Genomic DNA, 21,917 nt, shown 5'->3' with positions numbered 1-21,917 from the left:
CAGTATCTATCTCAGGTAAGCTAATGCTCCCATGCTATTTACCCCTACAGTGGCACCTGTGTCTTCTGATTTGGGGTTAGTAGTATGCCCAGAAACCTCAGTGTTCTGTTGGGTTCAAGAAAAATCATGAATTTGCAATTTGTCTAGCTTTTTTCTTGTTTTAAGGATGGGAACTCTACAGTGCACATCTCTGAACTGAAACCAGAAGGCTGTTCATTAGCTTTTCAAGTGTACTTATACTTTACATGCAGTCTTTTCCCACAAAGTCTAGATATTTGAAACACTGAAAGACTGTGTCAAGCAAATTACAATGTACTAACAATTCACTGGATATTTTGCTAATCCAACAAATAATCGAAAGATTGAACATTCCTAAAGTGTGGATATCTAATTAAGGATTCTGATCAGTTTGAAATAACTGATATACCTGCCTGGGTTACAATAATTTCAATTGTTGGAAATTCCCTGTCAGTCCAGTGGTTAGGACTCTGTTCTTTTACTGCCAAGGGTGTGGGTTCAATCCCTGGTCAGGCAACTAAGATTCCTACAAGCCGTGTGGTAAGGCAAAAAAAAACAAACAAACAAAAAAAAAAACCACACAACTTGTTTTCACCAACTTATATGTTCCTGTAACACACAAAATGTTTGACGTCCACTTGGCCTTTTGAGGTAGACTAAACTCAAACCTGTATCATTGACCTTGTGTCATTTGCGGGGCCTAACCAGGCCCTCCATACCAGTGGTGGAGACTGAAAATATAGCAGGTGCTTAACTGACTCACTCCCCTGGAGATGTCTCTTTTACAGAAACCCAACTGTAACCAGGAGTGTTCCTAGTTAACTGAATTGTAGAAATTAAAGAGATATCACTCTAAAACATGAACTCAGAGATTAGTACCCTCCACAGGCACAGTTTCCCTGGCTGAACTCATCAATAAAGGGCTTAGAGATGCTAGGGTATCACTGTTAATGTAGCCCTGTGATTCAAAAACAAAAAGACATTGTTACAGAAATATCTACCATTTTGCTTACAAAGATGAATAACATGTATATTAAATTATAATGGTAATTACACTACAAAAAAGGTCCTTCCAGGAATTCCCTGTTGGTCCAGTGGTTAGGACTTAGCAGTTTCACTGTCATGGCCTGGATTCAATCCCTGGTTGGGGAACTAAGATCCCACAAGCAACACAGCAAAGCCAAATAAAAAATAAATAAAAACCATAAGGGTCCTTCCTTCTCTTCTCATATCTACCATCACTTCCTCTCCTTAAATAATGTATAATAACTCAATCAAACAGCATCAGTAGATAAGCTTACAAAATAGCTAATGTGGGATCTGTTCATGCAGATACTTAACATTTCAACTGTGAACAACTATTTATCATAATTATCTCATCTCATTCTTTAGGCATATATTATCATAGCAAATGCAGCTTTTACCTCAACACCTAGCTTCCTTTCCCCAGACTGCTGACAGGAATATTGGCTCCTTGGACCCTTGACCATGCAGCTTTCCTCCTCCCTTCTGGACCATATCTAGGTATTAGAAATATTGTATTTCAGAATGGACATTCAATTCGAGGAAAGATCTTCACACCAGTCCTGGGCTTATGTGACCTCAGATCCATCTTCTACCCTTTGTTGTTCTGCTACATGTTCCAGGGGACAGGAAACAAGGAGGAACTCCTGTAATCTACATTTCCAGGCCCCCTTCCAAGTGGCTTCCAGTTAAATTCATCCAATGGGTGGCACCAGTGAGAGACAAGAGGGTGAGAGGAAAGAGGAGAGGGTATCTCAGGCAACCTCACTCCAGGACTCTGGTAATACCACCTTCTCCCTATGTCCACCCTAAGGGTGACAGTGGCTTCCTGCTGTTGCTTTATCTCTAGGTCACTTCAATGCACCCTGGTTGGCTTCTCAGCTTTTCCAACACCTGTTTTACAACTGTCTCCTACTGAACTACTTGCCTCTTTTTTTCTGACTGGACTGGGATTGAGACTTCATCTGCCACATCAGAGCTCCACCCTTTACCAAATATCCCCACAATGAATAAAAATCACTATTGTAAAGAAAAAATATTGCCTGTCATTCCAGTTCTACAAAGACCAAACCATTAGCCAATACAGTTGCCCACCAGTTCATACATATTCTGGCTTCTCCATCACCTCTTAGCAGAAGTTCCCCCAAATAAAACTCACAACTTTCATGTCATGCATTTTTTTTCAGGTGACACTGCAGTATTACCGTCTTGTCTGTGTCTCTCTCCAGTGCCATCATAAACACTCTGTACAACACCGCCATTGAAAAGAGACAATTTTCTCATTCATACCACTAAAGAGAATCACTCCAGCTCATTCATAGCCTACTCTGTTAACGAATACAATTGTTTCTTTCCCTGGTTCTCTCGTTAGTAAAAATGTGCAATAGCCAACAGATTCCTAGACTAGAATAAAATCATCCATGGTAGGCTTGTTTTAAATGTGTGTTCATGTGTATATAAAAATGCATAGCTGTTGAGGTATGGCAGAAACCAACACAATACGGTAAAACAATTATCCTCAAATAAAAAATGCACAGCTGTATAAAAACACAGATACAAACATGAAGTCCAGATTTCAATATAAGTGATACAAAAAGAGTGTGTATGGGGGTTACAATGACCAAAAAAAAAAAAGACCAAAACTCCTTTATGGAATTAAGGCATCCACTTCGAGACAAGACAGAGAAAGAGGGACTGGAATTAGCTTCATGCCTGAAACAAAAACAAACATAAATACATGAGATAATGGTTTTCAAGACACTGAAAGGAGGCAATGAAGAAGAGGTGACTGAGAGATGGGGGCGGGTAATAAGGTAAGTCCTTGACTGCTCCAGCTTATTGCCTTAAGAGAGTTTCCAAGCCACAAAACAAGGAGAGGAAACAGAGACATGTCTAGCTAACTCCCGAAACTGACAAAGCTGGGATTCTGGATACAAAGGCAGCTAAAGTTCATAGGACTGAGTACCAGAAAGGAGACCCAAACAGAGAGAGAATCCTAGCGTTCCACAGAGGTCTCTCCCTCAGGTATCCAGAAGAAATCAGCATATGCCTATGAGGAGAAAGAATAATTTGAAAGGATTATGACTACAGGGTTTTTGGGGGGGCATGATAAAAGTGCCCTAAAGTTGTGGTGAATAATTGATAGAATTACATAGAAAATCATTAATACAGAAGATTTGAAATAAAACAGCCAAAACAATTCTGTAAAAGAATAAAAATGGAGGACTCACACTACGCAATTCTAAGATGCACTACAAAGCTGCAGCAAGGAAGATAGTATGGTATTGGCAAAAAGCTAGATATAGAGATCAGCGGAACACAAGAGGAAGTCCACAAATACATCCACACAAATGTGGGCATTTGAGGGAATTCCCTGGCAATCAGTGGTTAAGACTGTGTGCTTTCACTGTCCAGGGCCCAGGGTTCAATCCCTGGTTGAGGAAGTAAGATCCTGTAAGCTGTGTGACATGGCTATATATATATATATATATATATATATATGGAACTGAGTTTGGAAAAATTTGCAGAAGTAATTCAATGAAGAAAAGATCACCTTTTCAACAATGAAACATCCATATGCAAAAAAGTGAATCTCAACCTAAACTTACCTTAGTCAAAAAATAACTCCAAATAAATCACAGATCTAAATGTACAAAATGCAAAACCTTAAAGCTTTTAGAAGAAAATAAAACCCTCCTGACCTGGGGTTAAAGAAAAAATGTTTAGACATGACACCAAAAGCATAATTAATAAAAAAGGAAAAGTTTTAAACTGGATTACATCAAAATTGAAAACATTTGCTCTACAAAAGACACTGTAAGATGAAAAAAAGCTACAAACTAGAAGAGAACATTTTCATGTTACATATCTAACAAAGATCTTAATTCCAGAATATAAAAAGAACTCAAAATTCAAAGAAAACAATACAATTAGAAAATGAGCAAAACACTTGAACAGTCACTTCACCAAAAAGAATACATGAAAAATGACAAATAAGTACAAGAAAAGATGTTAAGCATCAGGAAAATGCAAATTAAAACCACAGTGAGATACCACTACACATCTATTAGAATGGGTAAAATTAAAAATACTAACAATACTAAGTGCTGAAGAGAATGCAGAGCAACTAGAACACTTATATATTGCTGGTTAGAATGTACAACTACTCTAGAAAACAGTTTGGCAATTTTTTTATAAAGCTAAACACATGCTTACCCTATGACCCATCAATCCCAATCCTGGGTATTTATCATAGAAAAATGGAAACTTACATTCACACAAAAACCTGTGTTCATAGTTCATGCTTGCTCAGTAGCTCAGTCTTGTCTGACTCTTTACAACCCCATGGGGTGTATGGACTGTATGAATTGTAGCCTGCCAGGCTCCTCTGTCCCTGGGATTTCCCAGGTAAGAATACTGGCATGGGTTGCCATTTCCTCCTCCAGAGAATCTTCCCACGGAGTGATTGAACCTGCATCTCCTGCATTACAGGCGGATTCTTTACCAATGAGACACCAGGAGAGCCAGTAATGTTCACAGTAGCTCTATTCATAATCACACACAAAAAAACTGGAAACAATCTAAATGTCCTTCAATTTGCAAACAAACTATGGTAGATCCATAAAATGAAATCCAACTCAGCAATAAAAAGGAACTAACTATAGTTACTTGCAATGACATGGCTAAATCTTAAGGGCCTTACGGTGAGTGAAAAATTAATCCCAAAAGGTTACATATTGAAGGACTCCATTTATGTTGATACTTGAAAGACAAAACAATAGTGATGAACAGGTCAGTGACTGTCAGAGCAGTGTGGTAGCATGTTTTTTAGGGTGAAGGAATCCATATTCACCTCAATTGTGATGGTGGTGGTTACACATATCTATACATGTTATAAAATTCATAAAACTGTACACCAAAAGTCAATATTACTTGTGATAATTTTTAAAATAAAATTAATAAATCTAAAAAAGAGATGATTTTTAAAAATGAAAGTGTCATGAAATCGAAGAAGCCTCAGGAGCACAAAAAGCTAACAGTCAGATGATACCACCCTTCAGGAATAAGTTAATATAATAGGCCGGATGTTGCTGTCTCTAGGAGGCCTGCTTGTATGACTGACCCATACAATAGTTCCTGAGAATTTGACCTTTTGCAAAATATCCCCCATGCTACTAATTGATAAGGTTGTTTCATGTGCGTGGAATACTGAATATGGCTAGATAGCTTCTACAAATGTAATTCATACAGTACACTTGCTTTCTTCTGGGAACCAGAAATTTTGGTAAGAGTACCTAATAAGTCATTATTTTAAAAGAATATCTGAGTCTTGAACAAGCTTTGCTAGGCAGAAACACTGTGCATACATTGTTGCATTTACTTGCTGGAAGAAGCTTATTCTATGAAACCCCACCCCTTTAGAAGCCCACATCTAGACTCTTTCATACTCCACCTATTACATCTTTTCCCCTTGCATATAAAACCCTAAAGAATACACACACAGCCACCAAGAAAAAAAAAAAAACTATTAGAGATGATAAAACAAATTCAACAAAGCTACAGGGTATAAAATCAACACCCACCCCCACCCCCCGCCAAAAAAAAAAAAAAAAACTTCAGTCCTACTTCTATATGCTAGTAATGAACAATCCAAAAAGGAAATTTTTAAAACTCATATATATAAATTAACTCAAAACAGATCAACAGTCTAAACTTAAAAGCTAAAACTGGGAATTCCTTAGAAGTCCAGTGGTTAGGAGTCAGACCTTTCACTGCCAGGGCTGGGTTTGATCCCTGGTTAGGGAACTAAGATGCTACAAGCTGTGCAGCTCAGGCAAATAAATAAACACCACCCTTACGGCAGAAAGTGAAGAGGAATGAAAAACCCTCTTGATGAAAGTGAAAGAAGAGAGTGAAAAAGTTGGCTTAAAGCTCAACATTCAGAAAACGAAGATTATGGCAACTGGTCCCATCACTTCATGGGAAATAGATGGGAAACAGTGGAAACAGTGGCAGACTTTATTTTTTGGGGCTCCAAAATCACTGTAGATGGTGATTGCAGCCATGAAATTAAAAGACGCTTACTCCTTGGAAGGAAAGTTATGACCAACCTAGACAGCATATTGAAAAGCAGAGACATTACTTTGCCAACAAAGGTCTGTCTAGTCAAGGCTATGGTTTTTCCAGTGGTCATGTATGGATGTGAGAGTTGAACTGTGAAGAAAGCTGAGCGCCAAAGAATTGATGCTTTTGAACTGTGGTGTTGGAGAAGATGCTTGAGAGTCCCTTGGACTGCAAGGAGATCCAACCAGTCCATTCTGAAGGAGATCAGCCCTGGGATTTCTTTGGAAGGAATGATGCGAAAGCTGAAACTCCAGTACTTTGGCCACCTCATGTGAAGAGTTGACTCATTGGAAAAGACTCTGATACTGGGAGGGATTTGGGGCAGGAAGAAAAGGGGACGACAGAGGATGAGATGGCTGGATGGCATCACTGACTCGATGGACATGAGTCTGAGTGAACTCCGAGAGTTGGTGATGGACAGGGAGGCCTGGCGTGCTGCAATTCATGGGGTCGCAAAGAGTCCGACACGACTGAGTGACTGAACTGAACCGAAAACTATAAAACTCTTGGAAGAAAATATAGGAGGAAAGCTTTATGGCATTAGATTCGGCAAAGATTTCTTCTTGGATATGATACCAAAGTACAAGCAACAAAAGAAAAAATATACATAAACTTAACTTAATCAAAATTAAAACCATGCACATCAAAGGACACTATCACAGAGTGAAAAGGCAACCCAATGGATAGAAAAAAAAAATTTGCAAACCACACATCTGATAAGAGAATAATATCCAGAATATACAAAGAACTCCTACAACCCAACAACAAAAAATAACCCAATTTGTAAAACAGGCAGAGGTGTGAATTAACACTTCTCCAAACAGATATACAAACAGCCAATGACCATGTGAAATGCTCAACATCTTTCAGTTCAGTTCAGTCGCTCAGACATGTTCAAATCTTTGTGACCCCATGAATCACAGCACGCCAGGCCTCCCTGTCCATCACCAAACTCAGAGTTTATCCAAACTCATGTCCATCTAATCAGTGATGCCATCCAGCCATCTCATCCTCAGTCATCCCCTTCTCCTCCTGCCCCCAATCCTTCCCAGCATCAGGGTATTTTTCAATGAGTCAACTCTTCGCATGAGGTGGCCAAAGTATTGGAGTTTCAGCTTCACCATCAGTCCTTCCAGTGAACAGCCAGGACTGATCTCCTTTAGGATGGACATGCTGGATCTTCTTGGAGTCCAAGGGACTCTCAAGAGTCTTTGCCAACATCACAGTTCGAAAGCAAAATTCTTCGGCGCTCAGCTTTCTTCACAGTTCAACTCTCACATCCATACATGACCACTGGAAAAACCATAGCCTTGACTAGATGGACCTTTGTTGGCAAAGTAATGTCTCTGCTTTTCAATATGCTGTCTAGGTTGGTCATAACTTTCCTTCCAAGGTGTAAGCATCTTTTAATTTCATGGCTGCAATCACCATCTGCAGTGATTTTGGAGCCCCAAAAAATAAAGTCTGACACTGTTTCCCCATCTATTTCCCATGAAGTGATGGGACCAGTTGCCATAATCTTCGTTTTCTGAATGTTGAGCTTTAAGCCAACTTTTTCACTCTCCTCTTTTACTTTCATCAAGAGGCTTTTTCATTCCTCTTCACTTTCTGCCATAAGGGTGGTGTCATCTGCATATCTGAGGTTATTGATATTTCTCCCAGCAATCTTGATTCCAGCTGGTACTTCTTCCAGCCCAGCATTTCTCATGATGTACTCTGCATAGAAGTTAAATAAGCAGGGTGACAATATACAGCCTTGACGTACTCCATTTCCTATTTGGAACTAGTTTGTTGTTCCATGTCCAGGTCTAACTGTTGCTTCCTGACCTGCATACAGGTTTCTCAAGAGCCAGGTCAGGTGGTCTGGTATTCCCATCTCTTTCAGAATTTTCCACAGTTTATTGTGATCCACACAGTCAAAGGCCTTGACATAGTCAAAAAGCAGAAATAGATGTTTTTCGGGAACTCTCTTGCTTTTTCCATGATCCAGCGGATGTTGGCAATTTGATCTCTGGTTCCTCTGCCTTTTCAAAAACCAGCTTGAACATCAGGAAGTTCACGGTTCACGTGTTGCTGAAGCCTGGCTTGGAGAATTTTGAGCATTACTTTACTAGTGTAAAGTACTACTTTACTAGCATTACTTTACTACTACTTTACTAGGAGAAGGCAATGGCACCCCACTCCAGTACTCTTGCCTGGGAAATCCTATGGACGGAGAAGCCTGGTAGGCTGCAATCCATGGGGTTGCTAAGAGTCGGACACGACTGAGCGACTTCACTTTCACCTTTCACTTTCATGCACTGGAGAAGGAAATGGCAACCCACTCCAGTGTTCTTGCCTGGAGTATCCCAGGGACGGGGGAGCCTGGTGGGCTGCCGTCTCTGGGGTCGCAGAGTCGGACATGACTGAAGTGACTTAGCAGTTACTAGTGTGTGAGATAAGTGCAATTGTGCGGTAGTTTGAGCATTCTTTGGCATTGCCTTTCTTGGGGATTGGAATGAAAACTGACCTTTTCCAGTCCTGTGGCCACTGCTGAGTTTTCCAAATTTACTGACATATTGAGTGCAGCACTTTCACAGCATCATCTTCCAGGATTTGAAATAGCTCAACTGGAATTACATCACCTCCACTAGCTTTGTGATGCTTTCTAAGGCCCACTTGACTTCACATTCCAGGATGTCTGGCTCTAAGTGAGTGATCACACCATTGTGATTATCTGGGTTGTGCAGATCTTTTTTGTACAGTTCTTCTGTGTATTCTTGTCACCTCTTCTTAATATCTTCTGCTTCTGTTAGGTCCATACCATTTCTGTCCTTTATCGAGCCCATCTTTGCATGAAATGTTCCCTTGGTATCTCTAATTTTCTTAAAGAGATCTCTAGTCTTTCCCATTCTGTTGTTTTCCTCTATTTCTTTGCACTGATTGCTGAGGAAGGCTTTCTTATCTCTCCTTGCTATTCTTTGGAACTCTGCATTCAGATGGTTATGTCTTTCCTTAGGGAAGTGTAAATCAAACCCATAATAAAGTAACAGTTCACAATGACTAAGGTGACTGTCTTTTTTTTTTTTTAATATTTATTTATTTGGCTGCACCATGTCTTAGTTGTGGCATGTAAGATCTAGCTTCCTGAGCAGGGATCATCCCCAGGCCCCCTGCATTGAGAGTGCAGAGTCTCAGCCACTGCACCATTAAGGAAGTCCCTAGGGTGACTACTAAAAATATATATATATATATATTGGAGAGGATGCAGTGATATTGGAACCCTTGTGCACTGTAGAAGAAGTATAAAATATTGCAGCCACTTTGGAAAACAGTTTGGTAGTTCCTCAAAAAGTTACCCATGTAATTACCTCATGACCCAGCAATTCTACTTATAGGTATATACTCAAAATAATTGAAAATAGGAACTCAAACAGACACTTGTATACAAATGTTCATAGCAGCATTATACCACCAGCTGCTAAAAGGTAGAAACAACCCAAGTGTCTCTGAACTGATGAATGAATAAACAAAATATAGTGTATATTTACAATGGGATACCAGTCAGCCACAGAAAGGAATGAAGTTCATATACCTACTACAACATGGATGAACCTTGAAATTATTATTCCAAGTGAAAAAAATCAGATCAAATATTGTATGAATACACTTATATGAAGTCTCTAGAATAGGCAAATTCATTGAGACAGAAAGTAAATTAAAGGTTATCAGAGGTTAGGAGGAGGGAGGAATGGGGCATTATTGCTTAATGAGTGTAAGGTTTCTGTTTGGGGAGATGAAAACATTTTGGAAATAGTGATGATAGCCACACAATTTTATAAATGTTACAAATGTTGGTGAATTATACAGATAAAATAATTAAAATGACAAACTTCATGTTATACATATTTTACCATAAGAAAAAAGAAAAAAACCACCATGTGGCTTATCAGCTACATATACAATTTTCTGCAAACATCTATTCACCTATCCCTTCATTCTCCTTCCTTAAACAGTTCTCTGTGATTCAAGCAGATGTTTTCACAAAAGATTCCTTCTCAGCGTAAATCTGAGGCACAAGAACTTGAAGGATCTTTAGAGCTAAGCGGTATTACATCTTTTTGTTAGACAAGGTAGAATCCATTAAATAAATGTTGCCATAGCACCTACTATGTGTTACAACTGTTCTAAGGACAAAGACAGCACCAAACAAAAGACACTCCGGCCTGCACTGGGTTTCTTTCTAACGTATTTTGGAAACTCTGTCCAGGAGACTGATATGCCTGTGACAACTAGCACAGTAAGAGCAGAGAGACCCAAGAGTGTCACAGACCCAGCTCAATTTGCCTCCCCACCTCTGTGATAGTGATGTGTAGAAATGAGAATACTTTTAGGCAACCGCTCCCACCTGAGAAGGCCTAGAGCAGCCACTCTGATCATTGTTTGACTATTTTCCCCCATAACACTGGAAGCCTTCTGTCATACTGTCTTAGTTCAGGCCGCCGTAACAAAGTACCACAGGCTGTGCAACCTATAAACCAGAGAAATTTCTCTCTCCCAGTCCTGGAGGCTGGAAGTCCAAAACCAGGGTACCGGCATGTTCCAGTCCTGGTGAGAGTCCTCTTCCAGGTTGCACGCTGCCAACTTCCTGTTGTACCCTCACAGGATGGACAGTTCTCTGGGGCCTCTTTTTAAGGGCACCAATCCCATTCATGAGGGCTCCACCTTCAACCTAATTACTTCCTAAAGGCCAAACATCCCATTACCATCATCACCCTGGGAGTTAGGATTTCAACATAGGATTTTTGAGGGGCACAGACATTCAGTCCATAACGCATAGCAATGGAGTAACACCTGGAATGTGGTCTTTGGAATACAAATGAGCAGGTATCTTGGCTTCACTTGGATTCAAGGGCCCAAGGTCAATCTAGCGTAGGAAAAGGGATTCTTCCAAACTGGCCAACCTCACCCCTTGCAGCTGTACACTGGAATTTGAAGCCAAAGCCCCAGCTAATAATAAAGGGTCACTTTGCTTTGTTTTATACTCTGGGCATGAATTTCCCTCAAAGACCTCCTGGAAGCAGATGATCAGGGCAGAATCCAGGTTTCCCTCTATCCTAGCCAAATACATCCTCAACCTACTGATCCCATCCTTCAATAGATCCCCATTTACCAATCTCAAATGTGTGACCCTAAACAAATGAGGTACTAAACCTAACTTTCAATTTATTCATCTGGCAAAATGGAACCAATAATACAGTCATTACATTTTCTGTTAAGGTTATATGGCTTAAACTATGCAAAATAATATGGTGCTTGACCATGATAGCAGGTACTCAATAAACAGGTGCTATTTTTTACCACATTTATTTAATTACAAGCAGTATAGTGAATTTATTTAAAGGATCAAAACAAATATTCTGTAGCAGTGAGTTTCAAATTTCAGTATTTAAAATCCCTGGCAATGCATTTAATCACAGATTTCTGGGCCTCACTGAGACATTCTCAATCAGTCTGGGGCCAGACCTGCCATTTTTAACAAGCTCTCCAGGCGATACTGATAGGTTCATTGAAACAGCTTCATAAAACTCGAGATGAATGCCCTGTTCAAACTGGATCGCTTGAAAATTTACTTTATCAACAACCAACAACAAAAATGCATGCAAATTCTTACTATGTTTCTTTTCTGGATTATGTATGACAAAGTATTAATTAAATACTTCAGCAGAGATTGGCTAGCTCTGCTTTCCAAACCTGTTCCTCTTACTCCAACTAGACTACATCTTCCTGCCGCCCTTCCAGTTCAATGTGGCCTTGTGACTAAATTCTGTCCAACAGAAACAGCAAAGCAATGTGTGCCACTTCCAGGTTTAGTATGTAAGTCTTCCCCTTGTGATCTTCTCTGTCCTTCCTTCATGGGCTGGAGGGGAAGAATTCCAATGGCCCAAGGGACAGATAAGTCACAAAATGGAAGGCACCTGGACCCTGAATCACCGCTACATGGAGAGCCACCTGCCAGATGCCTGCACTGGCCCATTACATGAGAAAAAAATGAAGGTTTCTCAAGTTAGGCCATGGAAATTTGGGGTTGGTCTATTATAACAGCTGCTACTGCTGCTGCTAAGTCACTTCAGTTGTGTCCAACTCTGTGCGACCCCAGAGACGGCAGCCCACCAGGCACCCCCGTCCCTGGGATTCTCCAGGCAAGAATACTGAAGTGGGTTGCCATTTCCTTCTCCAGTTATAACAGCTAGCATTACCCTAATACAGATGGCTACATTGATTAAAAGAGAGGGAGCAAGCTTTAACCAAAAGAGAAAAGTCTCCTAACATATATATATATATATATATATATATATATATGCCCTTCTAAGTGGAACAGAGGCAGTTTTTCAAAAGACATGTGAACCTGAAAATCAAACCAAAACACTGAAATGAACAGGAAGTTACAGATTCTCAAGTCACATGAGCCTAACCATTTCATGAAACCTACTGTTAGAGTTTCACAGTGTCACAGAGAGTTTAATGAGAGTAACGGATGGTTTATCCTCACATGGTAGAAGAGTGAGAGAATCTGGTCTCCTCTTCTTATAAGGGCACTGATCCCATCATGGAAACTCCACCTTCATGACCCCTTCTAAATCTAATTTACTCCCAAAGACCCCACCTCCAAAGACCATCACACTGGGGAATAGGACTTCAACATATGAATTTTTGAGAGAACACAATTCAGTCACTTATCCTGCCTTTCTGCTTCCCCTGACATAGACAGACTTTTGGAAGGAACCAGGACAACTGTCTTACAGATTGTCCCATATTTTGGATATGTCTGTTTTCACACAGTATTTTATAACTTATTTCCCTATCCCCTATATTTCCTATCAACTGGAAGATGCCCCTAAAACCTCCATTAGATTCGGATGAAGCATTTGAAGGATGAATACCACACAGGTAAAGCTGTCTGCTTCCTCTTGTAACACAACAGGAGGCATATAATACTGGACAGTTCCATGAGGACCAAGGATAAATTTGATGACCTGGTTATAAGACGCTGACTGCCAGACCTCTCTACTGTAAAGGCACCTTCTTTCCTTTGTGATAGATAAGTAGTCTGTGGTGTAATATTCAACACCATGCAAGTACCATGTTCCCCCACAACCTCTCACCTATGGCTCTGGAATTCATTGAAAATCCTTGTCAAAGTTAATTGTCTTTGGGGGTTGTGAAATGGTGATTTCTAATTACATCACTCCAAAAAGGCTCTAAGAAATGTTTTCAGGAAATGTCATTTTTCTAACTTTAAGATACATTTTACTTCCATTTATAACTTTTAAGTAACAAATGCTACCTAACCACATAACTGATCTGTTTCTAATGCATTTTTTGCTATAAAAAGGTTGTTTGCTTTATTTTTTAAATGTTTCAATTGTAGAAGTAATGGTCAGTGTTATAGAAAGCTCAGGCCATTCAGAAGAGTATACAAGGAAAAGTAACATCTCCCTTTCCTCCCTCCCAACAACTGATCCCACTATCAAAGTTTGTGCCTCTTTCCAGAGCTGCATACATGTCATATGTAAATGTATATATATCATGTTTATGTATTTATATCACAGGACTTTAAAAAAATAAATGAAATGCTATACATGCTGCTTTTTGCCTTGTTTTTTTCCACAACACTAAGTGAGCTGCCTTAAAAGGACATCTCAAAACACCTTTTTCCCAACTGCACAGTGTTCCTTAGTGAGAATGTGCTGTAGTTTAACCAGTTCCTTCTTAATGAGTATTGCAACTTGTTCCTGCTGCAATGAATATTGTCATCTGTATAATGTAACATGCTAATGTGATTATTTCTGAAAAATAAAGCCCAAGAATGGAGACTACTGGATAAAAGAGTAGAACAGCTACCTTATAAATTCTTTTCTAAGTATTAACAAATGGCCCACAAAAAATTACAATGTATATCTATGGCTGATTCATGTTGATATTTGACAGAAAACAACAAATTCTGCAAAGCAATTATTCTTCAATTAAAAAATAAATAAATTTTTTTAAAAAGGAAATGACAATTCGCATCACTCCCACTAACTGTATCTTACTGCCTTTTAAAATTACAGCAGGACTCTACCCAAGTAGCAATGCTGGCCAAAGAATCACAAGTCTAAATTGAAAATGAGAACTAATATTTACCAAGTCAGTAGGAGAAGGCAATGGCAACCCACTCCAGTACTCTTGCCTGGAAAATCCCAAGGGCAGAAGAGCCTGGTAGGCTGCAGTCCATGGGGTCGCGAAGAGGCAGACACGATTGAGCAACTTCACTTTCCCTTTTCACTTTCATGCACTGGAAAGGAAATGGCAACCCACTCCAGTGTTCTTGCCTGGAGAATCCCAGGGACAGTGGAACCTGGTGGGCTGCCGTCTATGGAGTCGCACAGAGTCGGACACGACTGAAGCGACTTAGCAGCAGCAGCAGCAGCAGCAGCAGCAGCAGCAGCAGCAGCAGCAGCAGCAGCAGCAGACACACCACACTTGACCTTTACAATACCACAATAACAAAAATTCTGTGAAGTGAGTGACACCGTCTCCATTTTTGAAAAAAGGAAACAAAGGTTCAGAGAGCTTGCCCAGTGTTACACAGCTTTACAAGTAAGAGGGCCAGCATTTGAACCCAGGGCATCTGGTACCAAACTGAGACTATACAGAGCTTCCCAATTAACCAGGAAGACTGTGGTTCTGAAATGTTTGTTCACAGGCTCAAATGTTACTTTCACACTACTGCAAAAAGCCATAATTTCCCCTTTCAGACTTTGCCTATGAACCCTCCCTCAGCCTGTGCTTAGCAATTCAGCACCAGCAAAACAACAATGAGGCCACAGTCCATGGAACCTGGAAGGTTCTGACCAACACATACTTGAAAAGTTGATAGGTGCGGAGGAGGGGCAAGCAAGAAGCAGGTGGTAGGCTAGCATGACGAAGTTAGATATTTTGGACCCATATCAGCTGTCACAAAAACATTATGGGGAAAGTGGAACTACTGTACACACAAGAGAGAACCACAATTAACTGACACAGTCTGTTTATGCCACCTTTTCCTCCTCAAACACTTGCTATTTCTGCTGCACAAACACGAGGGGCTTGGTAACTTTAGGATGGCACTTAATCACGTACAGAGCCAGACAGCCGGAAGCTCCCTGCACTGACAAAACAGGTTAGACTGATGCTAGGCGAGAGCCGCTGCCCTGCAGCCCTCATCACAGGGTCTGGCAGGGGGTGGGGGGAGGGTGCGGCTGCCTTCAAGGTCCCTGGAGAGTCTATGGTCACCTTCCCTGGTAGCTGCCTTGACCAGTGGTCAGGGAGGAGGAGTGCTTTTAACTGTCCCTTGGTGGGTGGTGGAATTCCTTTCCATTTAAGTGCTAAGTATTCACAGTGTGTCTCTTACAGTCCTTAGGTCCTTTGGGATCTATCTGTGCACACCACTCCTAAAGTACATCACCTCTTCTTTGGAGACAATGAGATAAAAGGAGAAAGGAAAAAGAGGAAAAACCTCCCCCCTTTCGCAGTTATGTCTCCATTCCAGACCCAGGGCTCCGAAAGTTCCACGGGTACAGCCAAAAGCTGAAAAGTCACAGAAAATTAATAGCAATTTGATTTAAATAGGGAGTAGTGGGCATCAAACTGGATGATTTGAGGAGTATCTTAAAATGCCACAAGAATGCCACAGAATGGAAGCATGGACATGCTATTAGGTGATTCCACTTCCAAAATTCAAAAAAAAAAAAAAAAAGCACAAAAGTATATAAAGTGAGGTCTTCCCTCCCACCCCTATGGTCCACCTTTTTCCTCCCCTACAAGGAAACCAATGGTGTTAGGCTACTGCATATCCTCCTAGATATGTTTTATGACTATACCAGCAAATACACATATTATCACAATTTATTTTAATATATTACTATATATTAAAATATTGTTTATATATATATATACCACAATTTATTTTAAATATTAAAGCCTTTCCTCTCAAAGTACCACTTAAGTATTTTTTAAAGTGCCAGGAATTAGATTTTTTCATTTCAAGGTAAAAGTTTTGAAATTCACAGTTGAACTCTTTCACTCATGAAAACCTACCAACATTTAAAAGTTTAATTGGTTATCTCCATAAATTAACTTGGGCACCCAGTACACAGCAGATACTTAACAAATGTTTCCTTAGATCATTTTGCCCTTTATTACTCAGAGGACACTCACTTCCTCTACTGATATCAAGAAATGAAATCTGATGTCTTTCTACTGAGAAAGAGAAGTCCTGAAATCTGCACTGCATTCACTTAAGTATTCAAAGATTTTCATATTGAATTTTTTAAAATCAGAATTCCTATCCATTAAGTATATGTATGTGTGTGTATATATATATTTAGTTAGCTAATCAAATGACATCAGAATTCAGATTTGGGGCTGGGAGGGGGGCAGAACTTAAAACAGAAGACTAAATATCTCTTAGAGAAAAAGAAATATTTTCTCTCAGTTATAGGCAATCCACATCAAAATATTAATATTTGGCAGAACCTAGGACATCACATATTGACAAACAAATTTCTTACTGCATTTCAAAGTAACACTAAAAGCCAAAGACAGAAGAAAATTACAGCGAATGCTATGAGAGGATATTGCCTTTTCTGAACATCATCAATTAAACCAGATTTCCATAACACAAAGTGAAACACTACACTGGTAGCACAATCCCAATGACTAAGAGATTGAGATGAGTTTAAAAAGTACATATCCACAAAGGAAAATTCTACTGCTGTTTTCAAGCCTTAAGATAAAGGCGACTGAGCTCCTAAGAACATGGAGTACTCCTCAGAAAATATATTTTTAAATCTCATTTTCCATGCACTTGGAGCATGTATTTATGAGCCCGTCCAATCTACCTTCTAAAAGTATTCACACTGTACTTTAATGAATTGGATCTAGGAGCTATAAAATAAAAATATTTTTATGGCTAAAGGCAATGCTCATTTGCTCAGAGTCAACCGCCTAAAATGACATGTTTCAACTCCCCACTCTGCTATCAGCTCAGGAAACCTTCGAGCTTACCTGCTTTAGCCTGGGCATCAGTCATTTGTCACAGATTGACACAAACCACAAACCTCAAGAATGGCCAGGTTTTTTGTTCACATCTGTAATTTGCAATAACCAAACTCAGTTTTAGACCTAGTCCTGCTTCAATTCAAGACCTGTTTAGGCCAGGTCTCTTTAGAACCTAGAGGGCTCCCGGAGAGCACTTCATAACCTTGGTGACCATGAGCCAGGGCTGTCAACAATCAAGCACCATGAATAAGTAAGGCCCAGGGCCAAGGGTAACTGTCACATTAAAGATTAACGTTTTCACTTTCCATTCTCTATCACAGAATCCTGAATGGAAATTGAGTGGAGAGATCCCTCCAGTATAACTGATGAAGTCAAATGTTTCCTACTGGGAACAGTCATTAAGTGGACTCATCTATTTCACATGAAAATGCCAACCTGGGCCTTAACTCTATTGAATTAAATTCAAAAGGAGAATACTTGGTTCCAATTTGAAGTCATGTCATGGAGGGCAGGTGTGAGGGTGGAGGGGGTGGCATGGCAGGGGAAGAGGGATGATTCAGATTGCGGCTGACATCCATGCAGTGACGCCAAGATTTGTGCTGACCCTTGTGCATGTAATACACCATGTGCCATTAAACTCAGAAAAGGATGATGGCATAGTCCATCTTTCACAACAAAAGAAGGCTGACTCCAGAATTAAAACCATTACTTTTCCTCTTCATACACCCTTAAACGTATCTTCAAAGCAGAGTCCTTGTTACAAACAGAGGAATGCAAAAGCTCCTCTTCTCTTAAAGAAAGCAAGTGGGTATAACTTCCCACTTGGACACAAGGGTGGGAGGCGTGCCCATCTTCCCTACTGGGCCCGCCATGGCAGTACATCACCGTAGGTCTTGGACCACTCTCACCTTTAACAGTGCTTCAAGCTCCGACTTCATTCACAAGACTTCCGGGAACACAGATGTCAGAACTGGGCGCCCACCCAGGTTGACCATTGATGTGGCATCCACCAAGCCCCCTCAGTCCTTACCCAAGTCGAGGAAACCTCAGCCCTTACCCACCCTCACGGTGGCCTGCCTCCTGGGGCGGAGCGATCCCTAGGAGGTCACCCCCTCCTGCCCCGCCACACACATCCTGTGGAGCTGAACTGGGGCTGGGGGCGGGGGCGCGACGGGTGGGGTGCGAAGCTGAAACAGAACCGACTGGACTGAACCAGACCACCCCGGTGCCTTTCATTTTCCCGGTTCCCCTGGAAGAAACGTCGAAATGAGGTGGAATTTATTTTCATGGTAATAGGGAGCCCGAAATTGCAGACAGTTGACCTTGGGAGCCGAGACTGTCTCAGCGGGAAACGGAAAAGAAACGAAACACGTCGGCAAGTGAAGGGGGAGCACAAGGCGGCGCGGGGCGGGGAAGGGGTGGGGAGAAGCACAGCAGCACGGGTGCCCGAGGGGAGTAGGGGACGGTGGGCGAGGGTGCGGGGTGCTCACCGTAGATCATGGCCAGCCCGGTCTCGTGCAGGAAGCGAACCCGGCGGTGCTTGAAAAGCCAGATGGTGAGGATGGTGAGCGTGAGCAGCAGGATGAAGGTGAGCAGGCTCACGCTGTCCTGCCGGTGGCTCTCCTCTGCCTCCTTCTCCGTGGCGAGTTCCTCCATGGCGCTGCTGTCCTCAGCCGCCGCCCCAGAGGAGGAGGCCGCGGCCGCCCCGCGCAGCCCCCGACCCAGCAGCAGCGGGAGCAGCGGCATCAGCAGCAGCCGCGTTGGCAGCGCCCGGGCCGCCCGCCCCGGGCCGAGGCGCGCCGCGTCACCAGGCTCCATGGCCCCAGCGCCGCCCGCGCCTCCTGCACGCTGGGACCCGCAGCCCGCACCGTCGGTAGCTTCCCCTGGCGCCACCGACCTGCCCGAGTAGCCGCGGCCGCTGCAGCTCCTCCTCCAGCTCGCGCCAGGCAGGGACCGGGGACGCGCCGGGAGTCGCGCTGGGGGAGGGGCGCACGCAGTGCGCAGGATCCCCAAGCACCGCCCCCCGCCCGCGTACCTGTCCGGCCCCCCGCCGCGCCGCGTCCCCCCCCCCCCAACCCGGTCCAGCCTCCCTTCCCCCCTCCAGCGAGGTCGCCTACCGCCCTCTAGCCCCCGGGCCGAGCCGCGGGCCCCTCTCCTCACTGCGCTCCTCCCTCGGTCCCGGCGTACCTGGCCAGGCCATCTGGGCTCGCGGGGCCGCTTTCTGGGCACTCGCCGCCGCGCTTCGTACATGGGACGCCAGAGGTCGCCCGTGCCTGGCAAGAGCATCTTCTTGGATGTGCGGTCTCGATTCCTGTGTCTGGGACCACTTGAAATGTTTGATCCCTGGCCAGTGTGTAGCCGCTCTCGGCGCAGTAGAAGTGGCGGTTCTGGAGGAGCCCAGGAACCTTGAAGTCACGGTACCCCCGTACACCTCTCTTCCCGCATCTTTCAGAGTGACTTCCAGCATTCTGGGCTTCCCAGAATCCGTCAGGCTTCATTCAAACAAACCTCTACTTTAGCCTGACCCAAAGTGAGAACCAATAAGGGATTAAAATGAGGGAGCAGTGTTAAAAATAGCACCTTCATCACTTGGCAAGTAGAGGGACTTCTTTTTCTGCACTGTGGAACTAACCCTCAGGGAAGTGGATTGAACCAAAAGAACTGGACACTTGTCCTTCTGGGCGGATGAGCAGCAGGTGGTTCAGTCAGTTCAGTGGCTCAGTCATGTCCGACTCTTTGTGACCCCATGGACTACAGCACACCAGGCTTCCAGTCCATCACCAACTCCGGGAGCTTGCTCAGACTCATGTCCATCAAGTCAGTGATGCCATCCAACCAGCTCATCCTCTGTTACCCCCCTCTCCTTCTGCCTTTAATCTTTCCCAGCATCAGGGTCTTTTCCAATGAGTCAGTTCTTATCAGGTGGCCGAAGTATTGGAGTTTCAGCTTCAGCATCAGTCCTTCCAATGAATACTCAGGACTGATTTCGTTGAGGATTGACTGGTTGGATCTCCTTGCTGTTCAAGAGACTCTCAAGAGTCTTCTCCAACACCACAGTTCAAAAGCATCAATTCTTTGCCTCTCGGCCTTCTTTATGGTCCAAATCTCACATCCATATGTGACTACTGGAAAAACCACAGCTTTGACTACAGACCTTTGTTGCCAAAGTAATGTGTCTGCTTTTTAATATGCTGTCTAGGTTGGTCATAGCTTTTCTTCCAAGGAGCAAGTGTCTTTTAATTTCATGGCTTCAGTCATCATCTGCAGTGATTTTGGAGCCCAAGAAAATAAAGTCTGTCACTGTTTCCATTGTTTCCCCATCTATTTGCCATGAAATAATGAGACTGGATGCCTTGATCTTCATTTTTCGAATGCTGAGTTTTAAGTCAGCTTTTTCACTCTCCTCTTTCACTTTCATCAAAAGGTTCTTTAGTTCCTCTTTGCTTTCTGCCATAAGGGTGATGTCATCTGCATATCTGAGGTTATTGATATTTCTCCCAGCAATCTTGATTCCAGCTTGTGTTTCATCCATTTTGAATGATGTACTCTGCATATATGTTAAATAAGCAAGGTGACAATATATGAGGCAGAATTACCTTGGTGGCCCTTTTATGTTGACCTCCTGATAGCCCAGGGAGTTTTTGATGATTCTTAAGACCAGGCCCAGCTCCATCAGAAAAAAAAAAAATCATAAAGTGGACTCTGGATGATAAAGCCTCTCAGAACAAATCCTCAGGAACTAGAATTTTTCAATCCACCTCATTCGCCTGGTCAAGGAAGGAAAGAGAGTTGGAATTAATGAATCACTGAATTCCCAGTGCCTAGCTCTGTGCTCATAAGTGTTTGCTGAAGCACTCTGAATTCTATGCCAACTTTCCATATTTTTTCTCCCAGAGGAGTTTGCATTTTTAAGAGGATTCATTGAAGAAAGCAAAGTTTAACTAAAAAAAGTAATAAGGGGAGAGATGGCATCAGGTAGGAAAGATATTTGGAGCACTGCAGATTTCCTGATTCCCTTTCAAGTCCTTTCTGCCAAGCCTATTTAATACCTTCTTTGCAGCAAAAGAATCTCTTAGTCTAGATTTTAGCTAGCATCTTTCCATATTCCTCCAGCCTGTCACACAACCTCTACAAAGTCCATATACCTTGAAGTTTCACGGAAGTTCCCAATGAAATTGCAAACACTCGAGAAAGTTAACCAATGGGAAAACTTGATCTAATTTCTAGAGACTCACTAAAATCCATTTTGCTGAAAATTGGCCATACTGATCCTAAAATTTGATATTCAACCTCATAGATTCCGAAAAAATCAAGAAAAGAGCTTCTCTTTGTAATTCACACTGAGAACAACTTAGAATCTACCTTAAAAGTACAGATTTCATAGTATTTACAACAGATTGTATTGTCTAAAAGTGCCAGAAACCATGTTTCCAATCTCACATATTTTTCCAGAACCTTTCCACTCCCCCATTAAGAGATGGCATCTATGTTCATTCCTTGAACCTTGGTAGACCCTTACAACCACCTCAAAGAACAGAAGTTTGCAACTTGGAAAGTTAGGTCATAGAAGGCAATCTGGTTCCTGCCTGGCTCACTGTTACACTCTTGCTCTCCACTCACTTTGGAGCCCTGAGCTTCCGTATAAGAAATCTGGACCATAATGAGATATCACCACCTGTCAGAATGGC

The 21,917-nt window shown here is 42.2% G+C and overlaps 1 protein-coding gene across 1 annotated transcript in view; it reads right to left on the bottom strand.

Annotated features, from left to right (window-relative positions):
• Positions 1-19,207, bottom strand: part of SLC9A7 (solute carrier family 9 member A7) — a 177,719-nt gene extending 158,512 nt beyond the window's left edge. The window contains exon 1 of the mRNA XM_027963353.2: positions 18,720-19,207. Coding sequence (XP_027819154.1) covers positions 18,720-19,047 — 328 coding nt within the window. The 5' untranslated portion in view covers positions 19,048-19,207. The remainder of the gene's footprint in view (positions 1-18,719) is intronic.
• Positions 19,208-21,917: the final 2,710 nt, after the last annotated feature.

This window comes from Ovis aries, chromosome X (genome assembly GCF_016772045.2).
Source record: "Ovis aries strain OAR_USU_Benz2616 breed Rambouillet chromosome X, ARS-UI_Ramb_v3.0, whole genome shotgun sequence".
Taxonomy (NCBI): Eukaryota; Metazoa; Chordata; class Mammalia; order Artiodactyla; family Bovidae; genus Ovis; species Ovis aries.
This window is presented reverse-complemented; position numbering and strand designations above follow the sequence as displayed.